General features: G+C 44.2%; 1 protein-coding gene across 1 annotated transcript in view; it reads right to left on the bottom strand.

Moving 5' to 3' along the window:
- Nucleotides 1-12,405: 12,405 nt before the first annotated feature.
- The window catches only part of Hunk (hormonally up-regulated Neu-associated kinase), a gene marked incomplete in the record, with an annotated part of 116,498 nt that continues 109,215 nt past the window's right edge, over nt 12,406-19,688 (bottom strand). The window contains 2 exon segments of the mRNA XM_013504110.1: nt 12,406-15,874; nt 18,228-18,411. Of these exon segments, the coding sequence (XP_013359564.1) occupies nt 15,216-15,874; nt 18,228-18,411 (843 nt within the window).

Genomic DNA, 19,688 nt, shown 5'->3' with positions numbered 1-19,688 from the left:
TACTTTTGCTTCTGAGAATTGATTTTGCTATTCTAGGTCTCTTCCAGTTCCAATGAATTTTAGGAATGTTTTCTTTATTCCGTGATGTATACTAATAGTATTTTGATCAGGATTTCATTAAATCTGTATAACAATTTTGGAAGTATGGCCATTTTCACTGTGTTGGTTCTTTCTATCCATGAGCAAGGGATAGCTTTCCATTTTCTGATATGCTTTTTGATCTCCTTTTTCAGAGTATTGTAATTTTCAATGTATAGATCTTTTACTTCCTTTATTAGAATGATTCCTAAGTATTTAATTTTTGTGGGGAGAGCTATTATGAAAAGTGTGGTTTCCCTAATTTCTCTCTCAGTGAGTTTTTTGTCTGTGTATAAGAATGCTATTGATTTTTGATGGTTGATTTTGTGTCAAACTACACTACTGAAGTTGGTTATTTAATCTAGAAGTCTTTTGGTGGAGTTTTTGGGGTCTCCTATGTAGAGAATCATGTTCATCTGCAAATAATAATTATTTAACTTCTTCCTTTCCTATCCCTTGCTCCTTTTATTTCTTTTTCTTATCTAATTGCTCTGGCTAATGTTTGCAGACTATATTGAATAGAAGTGGTGATAGTGAACATCTTGTTCCTGATTTTAGAGTGAAAGCTTTTAATTTTTTACCATTTAGTATGATGCTTGCTGTTGGTTTGTCATAAATGGCTATAATCAGATTGAGGTAAAGACCACTGATTCCAATTTTCTGGAGCATTTTTATTATGAATGGGTGTTGGATTTTACCAAAAAATTTTTTCTACTTCTATTGGATGATCATGTGATTTTTGTCTTTGGCTCTGTTAAGGTGGTATAGTCCATTTATTGATTTGTGTATGTTGGACCATCCCTGCATCCCTGGGATGAATTCTACTTGGTCATGGTGAATAGTCTTCTTGATGATTTGCTGCATTCTGTTTGCCAGTGTCCTACTGATTTTTGCATCTATGTTCATTAAGGAGATTGGCCTATAGCTTTCTTTCTTAGTTGGGCCTTTCTCTGTTTTTGGTATCAGGGTAATACTTGCCTCCAGGAATCATTTTGGAAGTATTACTTCCCTTTCAATTTCATGAAAGAGTTTCCACATAAGCAGCATTAGATCTTCTCTAAATTTCTTATAGAATTCAGCAGTGAATCCATCAGGACCTGTGATTTTCTTGTTTGTAAAGTTTTAATTACATTTTCAGTTTCATTGACTGATATTGGGTTATTTAGAATTTTTTTTATCTTCTTGACTCAATTTTGGCATTTCATCTGTGTCAGGAGTCTGTCCATTTCTTCTACATTTTCCATCTTACAGAATACAGGTTCTCAAAGTATGTAATGATGATCTGATTTCTGTGGGATCTGTGGTGACTTCACCCTTTTCATTCTTAATTATGTGAATTTGAGTCTTTCCTTTTTTTGATAAGGTTGGCTAAGGGTTGACCAATTTTATTTAATCTTTCAAAGAACCAACTTTTCAGTTCATTGATTCTTTGTCCAGTTTTCTTAGTCTCAATTACATCAATCTCTGCTCTTTCTCATTTCCCCTCTCCTATGAGGTTTGGGTTTGATTTGTTCTTTTTCTGGAATTTTAAAGTTCAACATTAAGTTATTTATTTGCATTCACTCTGTTTTCCTTATGTGAGAATTCATGTCTGTAAATTTTCCTGGTAGGGCTCCTTTCATTGCATGCCATAAATTCTGATATGTTGTATTGGCATTATTGTTTAATTGTAGATATTGTTTAATTTTTCTTTAATTTCCTCTGGGACCCATTGGTTGTTCAGGAGGGTGTTGTTTAATTTCCATGTGTTTATGTAGTTTTTGAGTTTTCTTTTGCCATTGATTTCCATTTTCATTGCACTATGCTCTGATAATATGCATGAGATAATTTCAGTTTCTTTACATTTACTTACATGTGTTCTAGGGACTAGCATATGGTCTATTTTGGAGAACATCCCATGTGCAGCTGAGAAGAATGTGTATTCTGATGTTGTGGGGTGGCACACTGTATAGACATCTACTAAGTCCATTTTTCACAAGTTTGGTTTAGTTCTGATATTTCTTTGTTGATTTTTTTTGTCTGGTTGATGTATCTAATTGTGACAGTGGCATATAAGGTCCTATATTACAACTGTGTTAGTACTTATTTGATTTTTCATGTTCATTAATATTTGCTTTGTGTAGTTGGATGCACCAGAGTTTGGTGCATATATATTCACAAATGCTACCTCTTCTTCTTGGAGTTTTCCCTTAACAACTATGTAGTGATCTTTTCTTTCTCTCTTGATCAGTTTTGGCTTGAAGTTCACATTGTCTGCAAATAGAATAGCTTTCCCTGCTCTTTTCTGGGTTCCTGTGGTACAGCATATTGTTTCCCATCCTTTGACTTTCAGTCTGTGAATTTCTTTTTTAGTTAAATGTGTTTCTTGTATACAGCATACTGCTGGATCTTTCTTATTGATCCATTCTGCCAATCTGCTTCTTTTGATATTGATGATAATAATGGATAAGAATTAGTTTATCTGTCTCATATTATTTTCCTGTTTTTGGTTTCCTGTCTTCCTCCTCTGTTTGTTTGCCTTGCCTGGTAGCTTCTTTCTATTTGTGTTCTTATGCTTGTAGTCTTCATTTTCTCATTCTAATCTATACTTAAGAGAATTTTGGAGAGCTAGTTTGGCATTCATGAATTTCTTTAGTTGTTCTCTGTCATGGAAGGATCTTATTTCTACATTGACTTTTTGCAGGGTACATCAAACTGTTTTGGAGGTTATTTTCTTTTAGGTCTTGAAATATCTCACTTAAGCTTTCTTCGATTTAAGGGTTTGTGTTGAGAAGTATGTTGTGATTCTGATGGGCTTTCCCTTATAGGTGATTTATTTCTTTTTTCTAACAGCTTTTAATATTCTGTTCTTGTAGTGGATTTTTTGAATCTTGATTAGTATATGCCTTGGTTGCAGATATATTTTCTTCATGGCTATTTGGAGTTCTATATGTTTCACTTATTTGTATGCCAAATTCTTTATCAATGTTTGGGAAGTTTCCACCACTACTTCTGTTTTTTTTATGCATTTGTGCTGTCTCCAGCTTTCTCATTGACTCCAATCAATCTTATACTGTTTTTCTTTGCTCTTGCAGATGCTGGATTGCATTTTCATGGTCTCTTGCTATTTTTAAGGTAGCTTTCTTTTGTGCTTGGTAACCAAAATCCTGTCTTCTAGATATGATATTCTATGCTTGCCTCCATTCAATCTATTGCATATACTTTCAATGGAGCTTTTAATCTCTTTGCTTTCTGTTTCAATCTATTTCATGTATTCCATTTCTTTCTTATGTTAGCCACTCATGGTTTCCATCATTTTCCTATGTTCCTTTATTTTTTGTCTATCTGTTCTAACATCTTTCATTTTGATCATCGTTGCTTTTTTTTTAACCTGACAGTCTATTTTTCCTATAGCCTCTTCCATTTGTTTTTTTCACTTCTGCTGTTATCATTTCAGAAAATTCCAGCTTCCAATATCCTCTATTCCATTGTGTTCTGGATTTGTCCTGGGTGTGCTGGAGGTCTGGAGTTGTGTTTTGTTTTTACATCTTGTCATTTTCTATTTTATTTTGTTTTCTGTGTTGATAGTTGTAGGTTTCTTATGGTAGCTAGCTTTATCATGAGTTTTGAGGCTTCCATAGGAAATGTCTGTTCCTCAGGGAGGTCTTTTAGATGTAGGTGGTTCTTCGTCTTTGTATCTATTCCAAGAACCTACCTTCTCAATTTTTTAAGGATGAGAACTTTCTATCTATTTGGCCCAGTATCCAATCCTTTGGGATTGGATTATGGTGATGATTATGACCCCAGACAATCACAATATTACCATACAATGGAGAAAAACTGATTATAACAGGTATGACATTCTGTTTAAAGTAGCACAGTTAGCAATAACAATAGCATCAAGCACAGCCTAGCTGCTAACAAACTGTGGTAACTATTAACCTGATACTTTAACCATAGGAGCAGATTCTACAGTTATATAGCAAAATCCAACATATTCCAGAAACATGTATGCAATGATTTCCCCTTAGCATAGTGATTTGCCCCTTTTATGGTGGCAGAGGAAGGAAGGATTTGAGGGGGATAAGGGATAAGATAGAGACATGAATGAGGTCAAATATAGTAGAAGTAAGGCTGGAAGGTGAAGAACAATCACCCAAGTTTTGAGAAAATGAAGAACACAGGAGAGAAAGAATGCAAGTGAAGGATATTGAAGTGAACCAGAAAGAGAAGAGACATTGTTCACTCAAATGAAAATATCATAAAATGAAGAGAGATAGTTGAGGAGAGAAAGAAGATGAATAGAAGAAACCAAAAAGAAAGGTAAGAAACCTAAATAGTGGGAAAAGGGGGGAAAAAACCCTCAACCAGACAGGAAAAGGAAAACCAATCAAACAAACAAAAGAGAAAAAAAGTAGTAAAATTCCTCTGGTATCTAGAGTTCTGTGGTCATATCCAAGTCAGATCCCAGAAATGTGCTGTGTATTCCAGCCAAGTTTGCAGTAGAATTTGTGCTGCATATGGAACTGATCCTAGCCTCTGGATGTGGGGGCTTGGGCTGGTCTTCTGCTGCCAGAGTTCTCTCTGAGCTGATTGATTTATAATGATGGCCCTGCCCACCCACTTCTGTCCCATGTGTGCTGGAGCACAATGCTGGTTCACCTAACTTACCAACTGCTGGCTCATATTCTCACTGCTTCTTCTGGCTTTTCCATACCACTGGTCCCACCTGCTGACATGCACACACACAGGAGTCCTGCTCTCCCAAGTATTTGCTTCTTATAAGAACACCAGTTAGACTGGATTAGAACCCACCTTAATGACCTAGTTTAACTCAATCCTCAGTTGACTCTATAATGACAGTCACATATTAAAGTACCAAGGGCTGGAGTTTCAGCATAAATTTAGGGGGGCACAATTTAGAGTATAACATTGGGCAAGTGATGAGCTCCACTGGAGTGAGACAGAGCTGTGTGAATGCCATCTTGATTAGTTCCGTGCCTCCTTCCAATATGCCTCATCTAACTGATTATGGCTATTCCATGGTTTGTGCACAACACAGCTGGAAGCTTGGAAACAAGACATGAAGGGGGAGATAACACCCTATTTTTTAAGAACACACTCTCTTTTTTCCCCAACACTCTGATGGAACCCAGGGAGACTTTACCACTGGAGTACACACCTTTTTTATGTTGAGACAGAGTCTTTCTAAGTTACCCAGACAGCCCTCAAATTTGCAATTTCCCTACCTCAGCCTCCTGAGCGGTAAGGATTACAGATATGCACCACTACACACAGGAAGGATAATGCACTATTTCAGAGTCAATATTTACATTACTTTACCAAGGAGGTTTCAGGATACTAGCAGGATAATAAGCAACTGTATGGGTGGAGGGAGTGACTAGGTACCAATGCCCGCTTATTTAATAGTCACCTCATTTTGTTGTCAAATTCCTATCAAGTCACCAAAGGAAAAGAATCAAATGAATATACATTTGATAACTGGAGACAATGATTCCATCATCTGAGGTCCACAATTCCTTGCTCCTAGGATCTACTGTAGGAAGCAACACTGATGTCTTTAATAGAAGATGTTAGTGCCCAAAGTCAGAGGCCCAGTACTTACCTTTCACAGTGTTTGTCTTTCTCCATTCCTCCCTTCCTCCCTCCCTCCTTCCCTCCCCTTCTCTTTTTTTCTGGACATAAACACCCTGCATTAGGGGAGTTTTCTTTTTTCCCTTTTTTCCCTTTTTGTCCTTTTTTTCCCTTTCATGTCCTCCAGAAATCCACTAATCTAAGTGATGTAACTCATTTTAATACTTATTCCCGTCTCTATTTTTCACCAATTCATTCGTCCCATCTACACACTAATCCACTTACTCAAACATCCTCTTGTCTACTCATCCATCTGCCCATCCATTCATTCACCCACTACCCACTCATGATCCATCTACTGCATTAATATTATCCCTTAGTTATTGCAGACTGATCAGGCCCACAATCTCCCAAACAAGTGTATGATGAAGGCTTAAGTAAAACAGACAAGTGCTATGATTTTAGGGCTGCAGGAGGATCAAAACCCTCTAGTAGAATTTTATATTCTCTGAGGGCTAAGACAAAGAACCTCTCTGGGCAACCCATATTATCCGGTTATCAAACAAATGAGGGGAATACTGAAGAAAGGTAGAAATCTGAGAAAGACTGCTCAAGGACCTTGGAAGTCTGCTCAAGGACTTCTCCAAGTAATACGTTATGTTAATTTAGGAGACCTATGTTGTCTCCAGGAAGGCCTTCACCACAGGAGATGCCTGGAGCTACAGTCTTTTTTGTTTTTTTTTTGTTTGTTTGTTTCTTTTTTGAGACAAGGTCTCACTCTGTAGTTTAGGCCTTGAACTCACTATGTAGCCTAAGCTACGTAGTGATCTTCCTACCTCAGCCTCTTAAGTGCTGGGATTACAGGCATGTGCCACCATGCCTGGCTCTATGTCTTTAGTTAATTGAGGTTGCAGCCAGGTGTCCTTAGTTGTGGCCTTGTTTTTTGAGGTGTCAGAACTTCACTTGCCATTACATTCCTCACCTGGGACCAAAGACTACCAAACGTTCACTTACTATGAATCTATCGCCCATCTCCAGACACGAGCCTGGTTGTTGCACCTAGGGGCCTAGGCCTTGGACAGACTCACAAGTAAACAAGGAAAGCTAACTGGTCAATTTAAATCCTGCTCAGAGCCGCTTCGTAGTGGTCTCCATCACCATCCATCCAAGTAAGTGTTTGAATCACTGAGTGTAGATACAAAGATGACTAAGACAGTGTCCCTGGGGCCTGGGAGATAACGTACTCAGTACTTTAGCATCCAACTTGGGAACCGCTTAGAGGAGAGCAAGGCAAGTCATGCTTGGGGAAGTGGAGAGAGCACTCACGCATACTCCTGTGCTTCAAACACTCCTCACAAAACAATTTCCTTCTTTGTATTATGGCCATCACCATGTCCACTTTCGCTAAGGTGCAGCATTTTGCAAAGGAAAGTGTGTAAACTTGAGATGCTGTGGCATCCCAAGTTACCCCCAGGGCTTCCTTAATTATAGCCTCTTCCGACTTGGTGGAATAACTCAACTTGGAGGCAGATGTTGCTACCAACAAGGTATGAGCCCTTTAGTCCACCTTTTATGGGTGGGATCCAAAATGCTCCCCCGCAAACCTCACATTGGAGGTTTGGTTCCCACGTGATTGGAGGAACTGAATGGATCATGAGCGCTCTAACTTCATCAGGTGGATCAATCCATTGATGAGTTTAGAGCTCAGTGAGCTTACTGGGAAGTGGGAACTAATTGAAAGAGGCAGAGCATGTGGGGCATGCCTTTGAAGGGCAGATCATGTCCCTGGCCCCTTTCTGTCTAACTCTCCTGCTCCCTTTATGCTTCCTGGCTGCCAGGAGTTGAACAGCTTCCCTCTGCCAGGTCCTTCCACCATGATGACTCTGCCTTGACAGCTGTCAACCGTGGTCTGACACTTCTGAAGGTGTGAGCCAAAGTAAACATCTCCACCTATAAGTTGAGTATGTCAGGTATTAGGTCACAGCAACAAATAGCTGACCAAGGCAGCATCACTTCTGTATGATAGCCTCAAATGCATTACCTATAAACAAGAGGTTGAACTTCACCTCTGCTTCCTAAAATTATTTCCTGAAATGTCCTAAAGCAGAGAGAACATCTATACTCACAAAATTCACACTGATTTTGTATCTGTATGTGTGGCACAGCCACTGTGAGTACATTTTGTTTTCTTGTTAAATTAGCAATGAGTTATGAAAATCATGCCCCAAAAAGCTGAACTGTGCTCATCCCGAGAACCCAGATGTTTCTTGGTGACTGCTTCAGGTTCTGTCCTTGCGATCCTCCAGTGTGGGTCTGAATGCTATGAAATGCCTCCTGTAATTGAAGTGGACGTGGGTAGGAAGGACACTGAATGGGCTATTTGGAACTCTGTGACTCAGACGGCACAATTCATCTCTTTCAGCGGCACAGATGCTTGTCCAGCCCCTGGCTGCACGTCATCCAGCTGTGACTAATGGGCATGACTCGTCCACAAGCATCATTCAGCTTCGCATCCGCTCTCCATTTAGACTTGTCCCTAAGATTTCGAGTAAGCCCTCTCTTTTTATATGCAAACAAGAGCCTATTTTTGAGAAGCCCTTCAAAAAAGAGAAATAGAAAATGGCTTGAAATGGAAAACAACTTAAGACCCAGGACCACGCTCTTCTGCAGAGATGGGGCACGAATAGATCTGAGAGTGGGAACAAAGTGGCAGAGGCAGACTCGTGACCAGGGTGTCCTCTAAAGCATCGGTGTGATTGTGACAGCAAACAAATTTACTGGAAATTTACTGTCATGGTTTGAATGTAGCTTGAGTGTGTCCACAGGCTGTGTGTACTGTGAGGGATAGTAAGAGGGTGGAAACATAATTTAGCTGTGGTGTTTAGAAGTAGGACACTGGGTGGTGATTAGGATTAGTCAAGATCATCATGATAGAGCCCTGCTGTTGAAAGCTGCGGCAACAGAGGCAAAGAGAGCCCAGAGGACGCAGACACTCATGTAAGCTCCGACTCTCACTATGTGATGTTCTGTGCCGTCTTAAGGTTCTACCAACAAGAGGACCACCTTGACCTTGGACCAAAATCCTGAGCCAAATAAATCTCTTATCTTTATACATTTAGCCAGATTTAGTTACTTCATTACAGTAATGAAAAATAGACTAATACCACAAGCAACACAAGGAGTGAGACAGGGAAAAACCCAGCTCGCTTTCTCCCCATCTGCACTCTCCCTTGGAGTAAATCATTTGCCAAACTCTTAACCAGTTCATCACCAATATCAACAGACCTTCCAGTGAGCCCAGAGAACCCTTATAGTATCTGGCTCAGATACTATAAAAACCTCCCAGAGAATTCCTGAAATGAACATTTGTGGTGAGTGACTATAAAAATCATGAGACCTAGATAAAGCCCACTAAGCTTATCTGTAAAACTGAGAAAATACAACACTTCCCAGGGTCCTTGTGAAGATTAAATCAGGGGTTAACAAACTATGGCCTGATGGCTGAAGTCTGCTGAGGTCTGCTTTTGTATGTCCACCAGATAAAAATGGATTTCACATTTCCAAATACTTATACAGAACAAAAAGTAAACTAAAAAGAAAAACAGAACAAGAATATGCAACAGACCACACAGCAGTCCTCGAAACTTAAAATATTTGCTAGTTGCTCTTCGCAGAAAAAAGTTGTAAGTTTTAGGATTAAAGGAAGAAATATTCTTGAACATAACCGGCACACTGAGCTTAGCGCACAGGGAACACAGAAAAAGGAGAGTTTCACTCCCCAAACAGGGAAATTTCTGGGAGCAATTTAGTTGCATGAAAGGGTATAAATGAATTCAGTAGGTGGGACAAAATTTGTAAGATTTGTAGACTGTATAAATATTATTATTTGGCTTTTCCTCCTGATTAGTGTGCTAGGGCTGCCATGACCTGCTTGGTGGCTTAGATAACAAAAATGTATTTTCTCATAGTTCTGGAGTCTAGAAGTCTGAGATCAAGGGATTGGCAGAGATGGTTCCTCCTGAGGCCTCTACCCTGGGCTGGCAGATGGCTGCTTTCTCCCTGTCCTCCCGCGGCCTTTCTTCTCTCTGGTGTCCTTTTGACTCTTCTTATATGCATACTGGTCAGATTAGATTAGGTTCCACCCTAACGGCCTCATTTTACCTTGTGTCTTTAAATGTCCTATCTTCAAATATGGTCACATTCTCAGGTACTGGGGCTATGGCTTCAACATAGAAATTTGGGGAAGACACAATTTAGCTAAAATGCTCCCTGCAAGCTAAATAAGACATTAAAATTTACCAATTCTAATGTCTTTATTTAGAAAAAATAACCCTTAGGCACAAAGAAGTGCTATAATTGTGCAACAGTGAGGCAAGACCAGTCCTATTTTAGGGAATTTTTAAGTGGCAGGCGTCTGGACCTTTCCCAAGGTGGCGCAAGTATTAACTGCACCCCACAGTGGCATATGCCCCCTACCATTTCCCAGCTTTGTGCTCACAGGCAAGGCCGCAATACTTGAATGAGCCAGTGAGCTGTGAGAGGAAGCAATGCCCTCCTCAAAGAGCTCTCAGAGCTGGTGGAAGTCTCTCCTTGAAGCTTCACGTTAAGTTGATGGAGCCACAGGCCAGAAGCAGCCTGGATCCCCGAGTTACGGAGTTAACAAGCCTTAGAAAACCATGTAGGAAACAAATCTTTCTTGGCAAGTTCACAATTTGTTGACTGTGTTGTGAAAGCAAAGTCTGATCTGTCCAGTGCACTGGTTGCCAATGAAAGGGATCGTGGCTTAAACGTGCCATGAAGGCACTGTCCAGTTTCAGAGAAGCCCTGTTTCCTATATAGGACTACAACAGCCCTTTTCCAGGTGGCTGTGATCACAGGTCTAGAGAGTATACATTTTTGTTATAGTACAGAGCTTAAATATAAGTCAAAGCCTCTGCTTTTCCAGATGAGAAGGGAATACAAGTAGCTTGGGTCCTTAAGTCAGAAGCATTTGATTTTTTACCTGTGAATAATTGTTTCACGGCCCTGCCTTCTCCACAATGCACCATCTTTTCATTGTAAACCACGGGATTCCAGGGGATCCCCGAGTTTGCCTAACATCCGGCCATTTTATGTGCCCGGATGTGGTTGCCGGAAATGCCCCATTACCTGCGCGCCAGCTCAGGCATGCATACCTGAGGAAAGGGGCTGCCAAGCCTGAGATGCTTCTGTCTTTTCTGTCAAAGTCCACTGCCCGCCCCACCCCCATTCCTCCATGCTCACAAACGGCAAATCCTAGACCTCACTGTGTGCTATGAAAACACATCTACAGAGAAGAAGTACAAATATGTACCCCATTTGTCTTTGGAACCAGATGTCTGAAAAGCTCCCTTGACAAAGAAGAAAAAAAAACTGCCACAAATAATACACTCATTTAGTACTCAGGAAACACGCTCCTTTCATTGAAAAGTGATGACATTAAATTGAACCAGCTCCCAGTGTTGCTCTCAATTATTCTCACCGTGCCTGTGGCACATGGAAGAGCCTATAAAGAAAACAAATACAATAACCAAGAGGCTTCCAGACCTCAGCCCTAAATATATCAGTCTTGCATTCCTTCAAAATTGTCTCACTTGATGAGATGGCTATATGGAAATGATTTAATCTAGTAAAACCCAAGGCCTTTGGGTAGCTAAAGTAGGTAACAAGGCAATCCAAAGGTTGCTGCTTGCTTAGGAGATCTATCGAGGAAGAGAATCCAGAAAGAAAGCTGTCTGTCTCTAGGTTTGACATTTACCGGTGGGTGCCAGAAAGACGGTGATGTTCAAGCTTCGACACAATTAGAACAGTCATACACAAAACTGTGCAGAATCTCAAGAAGTCACATAATTTTGAGACTGACTTAAAAAACGCAGGCTGGGCCCTTGCAGGAACCTCAAAAATAACTGTTGCAATGACAGCTTGATTTCTGTCAGCTTTTCCCTCGGACCACAGCGGCCACTGATTTCTCTGCATTCTTAAGGACACGCTGCAGACCGGCTCTGGTGCCAGCTCACACAGGACTCTGGAGCATCCTTAAACTCCTGGGAGCTCCAAGTTTCTCTATGTCAAAGAGTCTGGGCTTGGACCAGAGATGGTCAGGTTCCTGCCTGCTCAAAAAATGTTGTGATTCTTACAACAAAATATCAAAACTAGATACTTGTTCTTTTATCTCCCCAATCAAACTTCAGAGAGAGCTTTGGATAGTGAGAAAAAGGGGGTCCCTCTACTTTCTAGCCACACCACTGTCCAAGCTTTCATTCCCTGCTCTGAAAGGGGCCCGGTTGAAACAAGGTAGCACTTATGAAAAACATTTTGTGAACAGTTCCTGAAGCGATAACTGAGCCAAACAGTTAATCTACCCCTGTCCTACTCTACAATCTTACCCTACCGTCCCTCATCGGGGCCTAAAACAAGGACAATACCCTGAAGCATTGTTCACCATTCTTCATGTGACATGTCAGAGTCACCATGAGAAATCCTGAGCCCTTAAAACTAAAAAGTGCACATTCACCTTGAACTGCCATTTGCAGTGTGTCAGATGCCTTGCGCAGACAGACCTGTGGCTGGTGAAATGGACCAGGGATGCCGGAGTGGAATATACTCCCAAGTATCGCACAGCTCAATTCCCACTTAGATCTAATTTGTCACTGGGCCAAGAACTTATGCAGTCGACTGTTCTCTTTACAATGCATGTGATGTTTTCAGATTTATCAGCAAATAAAGAAACAGTCATAGTGAGGAAAAAGTGTATTTCACAGTCATTATAAAAGTACATATATTTAATAATGGTGACATAAATATGGTCCTTATTTATGACCAAATCATACAATTGAAAGGGACTTTTCCTCCTGGACTTCGCCCCACGGCAGTTGGGTCATTTCCATCAGTAGCTGCAGGCTGACTGAAATCACAGGCACGGACAAACTAAGGGAGAGTCATGAGTCAAACAGACAACACACTCTGTACTTACCAAAGGGACAGTCAAGTTCTCCATATAAATATAATAAAATAATAAAGAATTTAACATTTTTTTCTTTCACTCAGTTTCATAGGTTGCTTAGGTGCTCACACACACCAAAAAATACAGCTTATTCCCTCCCTTCTGTTCCCTGTCCTCTCACTGGTTCAGAGTACACCTGAGCTCCGAGTCCACGTTGCCCATGGCAACCCGGCGGCTGGTGGTACCATATCTGCAGCTGCACTCGAAGAATGATCAACATGTTCTCCACGAGCTAACAGCAACACAGAAACACACAGGTTGGTGAGGAAAGTAAAACGCATGAGAAAAGACACAAGGGTCGACAGAAAGTTCATGGTGCACAGGTATGCATTTTCCCAGCCTGCTCAGAGGGGCCATTCCAGGCAGACGCCACCCTGACAAAAGGATTCTCCACCCACTGAAAATCAAGCATGTTAAGTCAAAAGGAGAGAGGATCTACTGGATGATTCTTTTCTTTTTTCTGCTTAAAAAGCTCTATTTTCAGTGTAAAGTTTACAGCTTGCTTTGAAACTACACAAAGGAGTAATCCCAACAACCAGGAGGCTGATGTACTCCTAACATGGCCGAAGGGTGGGGGTGATCCCCGTCCAAAGGGTTGAGCAGCCCCAGGTCTTGCCAGCACAGCTGGGTAGCTTCTGCAGTTGACTAGAGATCTGGTCTCTCCTCGCTGAATCAGAAGTGGGAAGGGCCCAAGGAAGTCTGCTGGCAGAGGGCTCCTTGCTGGGGAGATGAAGGCTGGCTTGCCATTCTCAAGGGACTTGGCCCACTTTGGAATCAGCGGACTGAGGTGACCCAAGGGCGTGGCCACAGTGGTAGTCTCTGGTGACATCTATACTAGTCAAAAGCTGAAACTTCCAGGAATGGTGTGTATGCTTGTTGTGCCGGCTACTTGCGATGCTGAGGCAAAAAGAATGGCAAGTTCAAAGGCAGCCTGGGCCACTTATTGAGACTTTGTCTCAAAATTAAAAAGGAAAAAGGGCTGATGATGTGGCTCAGCACTTGAGCACTTTCGCAGCCCTGGGTTCAATCCCTAGTACCACAGGAAAAAAAAAAAAGTAAAAAATAGTTGAAGATTCTAGGCCATTCTATAACCTACCTCCTAAACTAACTGCTATCCATCCTGTGCCATCCTGGTCCACTGATTCCAAAGTGTGCCAATACTTTCCCTTCTTGCAATTCTGCCCATGACCAGAGGCCAGGCCCAGGCCTCCCGTGGGGAAAGCACCCATCAGGCTCCAGCTGGATGCAGTCAGACAACACCAGAGTCCACAAAACACACACACAGGGAGAACACAGTCACAGAAGTGGAGACACATCTTTGGTTCGATCCTTGGCAAAAAGTATGAAAACACAACACAGATTGAAACCCTGTTTGGGGGATGCTGCTTTCTTGGAGGAACTGTCCCATACTGAACATGTTCCCTGCCCAGCGAGCCTGTTCGCAGTTCACAGCAGGTCAGCTGAGCTCTGAATCACACTTCCTTCCTGGGCAGCATGAAAACTGCGTAGCACAGAGGTATCGTTGCTTTCCTGCCATCCGAGTCCTGCTGTAACGTTCTTTCTCTCTTTGTAAAGAACCAGTTATGTTCCACACCTTCTAGAAGCATGGGAGCTCTGCTGGTATAGCAGGATGAGCACAGGGTGGCTGGGATCCTGCCCCCTCCTGCAGGCCACTGTGGTCCAATGCTATTAAAAACCACCTGAGCCAGCTCGTCTGCCCTCTGGGCTGTATCTTCGCCTGCAAACATGAATTTGGTGAGACTGCTTTTCATCTCTCCAGTTGGATTTCCAAAAATCATGTTATTTCAGTTTCATGACATCCCATAATGAAAAAAATTTCTTTGGACAAGATCATTCAACCATCAGCAATTCCCTGCCACCACCACCACCACCAATAAAATCTTTCTTGGGACGGGTGTTTCCTTTAGCTGTTTTCTGCTATCTGGGTCCAGACTGTTCCATCTTTAGTCTGAGGACTTGTTCCATGTTCCTCTCCAGTTCCTCGGGCCCAGCATTGCAGCTCACTGCTCCTAACCAGCCGCAGAGATTCGCTGTTAGTCACCAAGAGAAAACCACTTCACTCCAAAGGAAACTGTGGCCTCGATGGACAGACCTTGGACGCTGTTGGTCCCTCTGAGGCTGAGACCAACTGCTGAGCAGAGAGCAATTGCTGGGAGGTATGCACACACAGCACAGAGGGATGATCTGTAACAGTCTAGATCAGTCTAGTCTGATGCGTGGTTTTCAGCCCCAAGCCCAGCAGTGTGAGACAGAAGAGGGCTTGGTGAGTGGGTGGAAGGAAGGATGGTCTGAGACTGGAATCCGTTGTCCCTGCAGCCAGCTCTCCTGGTGATTTCCAGCATCTCAGGAGTCCTTAGGTAAGGTTGGGATGTGCAGGCTTTGGGTGTGTGGGTTTGGGCTGATCCATGGTTGTGAAGTCACGTGACAGGCGTAGAAGAGATCTTTGTTCATACTCTGACAGATGTGTGGAGCTCTGTTCTGCTGCATTCCTTACAGAGACCCAGAATCTTGCTGGTCCAGGTTAACACTGGCCCTTGACCCCATCAGCCAGGTCGAAGGCGAGGCTGCTGGGGGCTGGGGGCTGCAGCGGGGGCATGCTGGCCTCCAGGGGCCTCTCTACGGAGGGCTGCAGGCTCTGGTGGCGCTTCCGCAGCATCTGTCCAATGCCCATCATGGGGAACCTGCCCCGGCTCTTGACACAGTTGGGGCTCCCCAGAGGCTGCGTGGGGCCACTGGTGGGAACTGGAGGCGGAGAACACACCTCCTCCTCTTTTGGGGGGCTGTTCTTATCTTCAGGAGCAAAAGAGATCAGGGTGGGATGCAAAGGAGTTTGGAGAGGTGACGTGCTCCCGGACAGCAGCCCTGGGGACAGTGTCCTCTCATGGGAATTCCTGCGAGCCAAGCTCACTGGGGAGTTCAGGACCCGGTAGCGATGGGATGGGGACAGGAGGTCTACGTGGTCATCGCGGTCGACAGACTCGAAGGAGCGCACCATGTCCAGCATCAGGGGGTCTTCTTTGGGGGCAATGCCAGCGCTCCCAGGCCCTTGCTGATGGGACTCCAGTTTTTTTAGGGTCCTGGGGGTCCTGGGAGGTGGGACAGGGATGAATTCCATGGAAGAAGAGGCCACACAATTGGAATCGGAGGTCTTGCGGAAAATACTGCGGCAGCCGAAGGAATCTGCATATCAAGAAAACAAATAAAATCATGACAGCCACAGAAACAGTGCACAGGGCCTTCCCCTCCCAGTGCAGACCAACAGACTGGCTGAGTCAGTGACCCTCGGGTGGCAGGAGGAAGGGAGAAAGCAGGGGCTTAGCTACAGGACAGAGACAGCGGCAGCATTCGGTTATTCCCAGAAGCCCGACAGTTTTTCTAGGGTGGAGGAGACAGGAGGTCCCAGTTTAATACAGACTTCTTGTTTGGCTACTTAAAACTCTAAACCCTGCCCAAGGGGCTCTGCATAAAAATGTGCACGCACAGTGGGACACCCATGAAATTTCTGGAGGGGTACAGAGCCTGACTCCCTGAACCCCTACAGATCTGGTCATCCGACCCAGGGAAGACTTTTCCTTTCATATCCCCACTGCCCCGTTTACGGTAGTACGAATATGTCGCAGAAAATTTATCATCTTAACTATTTATAAGCGGACAGTGGCGGTAAGTATATTCACCGTGTTGCACCATCTCCGCAGCTGTTTTCTCCTTGCACATCTAGCGCTGCGCGCCTGCTAAGCACCAACTCCCTGCTTCTCCTCGCCCGCCCCCCCGGCAGCCACGGTTCCACTTTCTGCCTCCGGGAAGCTGACTGCTCTCTACAAGTGGAATCACACAGCGTTGCTGCGCTGTGACAGGCTCGTTTCGCTTAGCACAGTGTCCCTAGGTTCATCCTGTCAGGACTTCTCTCCCTGTCAAGGCTCCCTCATGGCTTTGATCTTGATGGATTCAGATCCAGTTCTCCACAGCACGGCTGAGAACTACGGTTTGGGTAATTGGCCCATCCACCCAGTTCCCATCTCCGGGGTGGGCAGAGCCTGGAATCCAGGTTTGCAAACTGTGCCGGAAGACAGGGAAACCCCTGCAGATTTGGAGCAGAGGGAAATAAAGCCAAATTCATGCAGAATAAGCTCTGTCTTAAGTTCTTTTTTCTGTGTCACATTTTTATAGGTCCCACAGAAGCCCAGCTGCAGGAGCAAGCTGCTGCCCTCTGGGAGTGGTTTGGGGAGCAACGGAGGGTACCAGGGCTCTTCCTTGCCTACATAAACAAACACAGACAGACACCGAAACAAACCTCCTCCTCAGGCGGCTCAAATGCCTGAAATTCATCATCATAAAAAAGCAAAGTTTTGTTCACGGCTAACGTCCCAATATTTGGTTGGCACACAGTCACCTCCCTACAAGGTCCGCTGCACGCTCCACACCAGGCAGGCAGGGTGTTTTGTGCAATGTGGGGACAGTGGTCACTGGCCGGGAGTCCCGCCAAGGGCTCAGCAAGCCTGGGTTACCCCTAGATGGGCAATGGCTCTCTCTGAACCTTTGATCTTCATATTTAAAACAAAGGGAGTGGATGCTCTTACTCAACAATGCTCTCAGTTACAGGAACTTCTTCCCTACCTCATGGCTGTACGGCTCCCATGTGCCTCCCTTGACATTTCTCCTGTGTGTGCTAAACCTGTGCCCGGTGAGCTCCTTTCTACGTCAATGCTCATCCCAGAGCAGGGAGACTCACATTAATCAGCTGTCTACCATGTGCTGGATCCCTTATCACATGGAGAAACTTCCATGCCTCTTATTGCAACCACCCAACACTTCCAACAGGCAGGGGCTATTACAAGTAAAGGAACCAATGGGGACTCTGTTGTCTGCAGCAAGTGGTACAGCTGGGATCTGAACTTGGCTCTGCATAGCTACCCCTACCAGCGCCCAGACTCGGTCACAACTCAGTGCCTTACCAGGCCACTTTTCTGGGCAAGACTCCAACAAAACCAAACCAAACCCAATCTGTACTTATGTCTACCACTCTCACTCTGCTCCTGAGCCCAATCTCTAGTTCTGCACTGCGGTCTCTACCCCTACAACACCATGCACCCAACCGGGCTCCAGAAAACTGTCTAGTCTCAGATCCTGCACCCCTATCTTGATTCCTACACCCCGGTCTCTTCTCCTGTAACACCTTATACCCTTACTGTGGCCTACAATACCATGGACCCTAATCTCTGCTCTCACAATACAATGCACTCCAGTCTCTAGTCCCACAGTTCTACACACTCCAGTATCTACCCCAACAACGCCATAACCCCGTTTCTGCTCTGCAATGCTGTGTACTCCAACCTCTCCTCCCATAGTGCTTTCTGCAGGTGGCTGACACGCCACAGCTTGGCTGGCCCTGGACAGGGCTCCCGTCCTCACAGATGTGTGAACACAGCCTTGCCTCTGCTCTGCTTTCCTGCCCAGCACGCCCTGGTGAGGGGTGCACAGCAGACACAGCTCTATAAGGGGTGAATGCCCGCCAAGGACCCCAGGGCTGACCCACCTTTGTCGGGGAAGCCGGGCTTGGAGGCCTTCCGGTCCTTCAGCAGGGCTTTGGTGTTCTGAATCTGCGTGATAAGCGAGGCCGAGGAGGGCTGCTTGTGCGAGGGCAGGTTCTTGTCCAGCTTCTTGGAAAAGGGTCGATGAAGAAAATCCCCTTTTTTCTCTTGTTCTTTGGGCTTTTTGTCCTTCAAATCAGAAGCAAATACATACACTTAGACACACCTGAGAATATATGAGATTCCTCTTCAAAAATTCATCCAATGGTGCACGCCTGTAATCCCAGCACTTGGGAGGCTGAGGCAGGACGATCATTGCAAGTTTGAAACCAGCCTGCGCTACAAAGTAAGCTCAAGGCCAGCCTGAACTGCATAGCGAGACCCTGTCTCAAAAAAAAAAAAGAAAAAAGAGACAAAAAGTCATCCAAGCAGATAGAGAATCTCCAGCTATTCAATCTTCCGTGCTCCCGAGCACTGACTGAGGGGAGAGCTGAGGCCCCGGCACGACTGTGCCCAGCACAGCTTTGTGTAAGGCGCGCTGATGAGAGCAAGGCCACCCTGGGAGGCCATTTATTCCTGAACAAGCTGAATGAGCTCAAGTAAAGCAGACCAAGACTCAGCCACAGGGAAGGAAACCTGTGAGTCATCTGCAGGAAAATGGATGCACCTTGAGGCCGTAATGCTAAGTGAAACACATTGGACACAAAAGGTTAAATAGCCCATGGCTTCTCTTATATGAGAAACCCAATATTTAATTAATTTAAAGGGAAACAAAAAAGATACCCAGGCGATTGACTGTGGAGATGGGAAGAGGAGCTGGGGATAGGGGAAGACGGGAGGGCAGCGAGGGGAGAAGAAGCCCAAAAGGTCAAGATGTGATATATCAGGGCACCAACTCCCCACGATGGACGTGATAATTACATCTCACAAACATGTACTAATAAAATGAAAGAAACAAAAAAGAACAACTTCTGGAGGCTTCTAGATGATAAAAAATGAGTGTTTAAATTTTTAAAGTTTATGATAGTAAAAGACACATCGCCATCAACCCCCCTCAGAGTGCTCCCCTTCACTTTGAACACCCTGATCCCACCGTTCTCGCCACTTCCGAAGCAGTTCTGCAAGTCCTCTTTCATGAGGGTCTCTAGCTGTGCTGTCGTGGCTGCCTTGGCGTCCTGAATCAACTCAAAACGTTTACCTTTCATGGTCATCTTGACTTTGGGGAAGAGCCAGAAGACACATGGTGCAGACCTAGTAAATAAGGTGAGTGAGGACACACAGTAATGCTTTCATTTGACAGAAATCGCTGGAACGCTTTGAAGTGACCCAGAACACTAAGGCAGCCATGAGAAGATAGGAACGACGACTTCCAGAACCGCACCAGAAAGTGGCAGGGATAAGTGCGTCTGAAATGAGGAGTATTTGTAGGGGTGGGATTCATGGAAATGTGTCTTTCACTGTAAGAA

The sequence above is a fragment of the Chinchilla lanigera genome, unplaced genomic scaffold (assembly GCF_000276665.1).
Source record: "Chinchilla lanigera isolate Chin_1 unplaced genomic scaffold, ChiLan1.0 scaffold00006, whole genome shotgun sequence".
Taxonomy (NCBI): domain Eukaryota; kingdom Metazoa; phylum Chordata; class Mammalia; order Rodentia; family Chinchillidae; genus Chinchilla; species Chinchilla lanigera.
The sequence above is the reverse complement of the archived record's forward strand: the minus strand, read 5'-3'. Positions and strand labels throughout refer to the sequence as shown.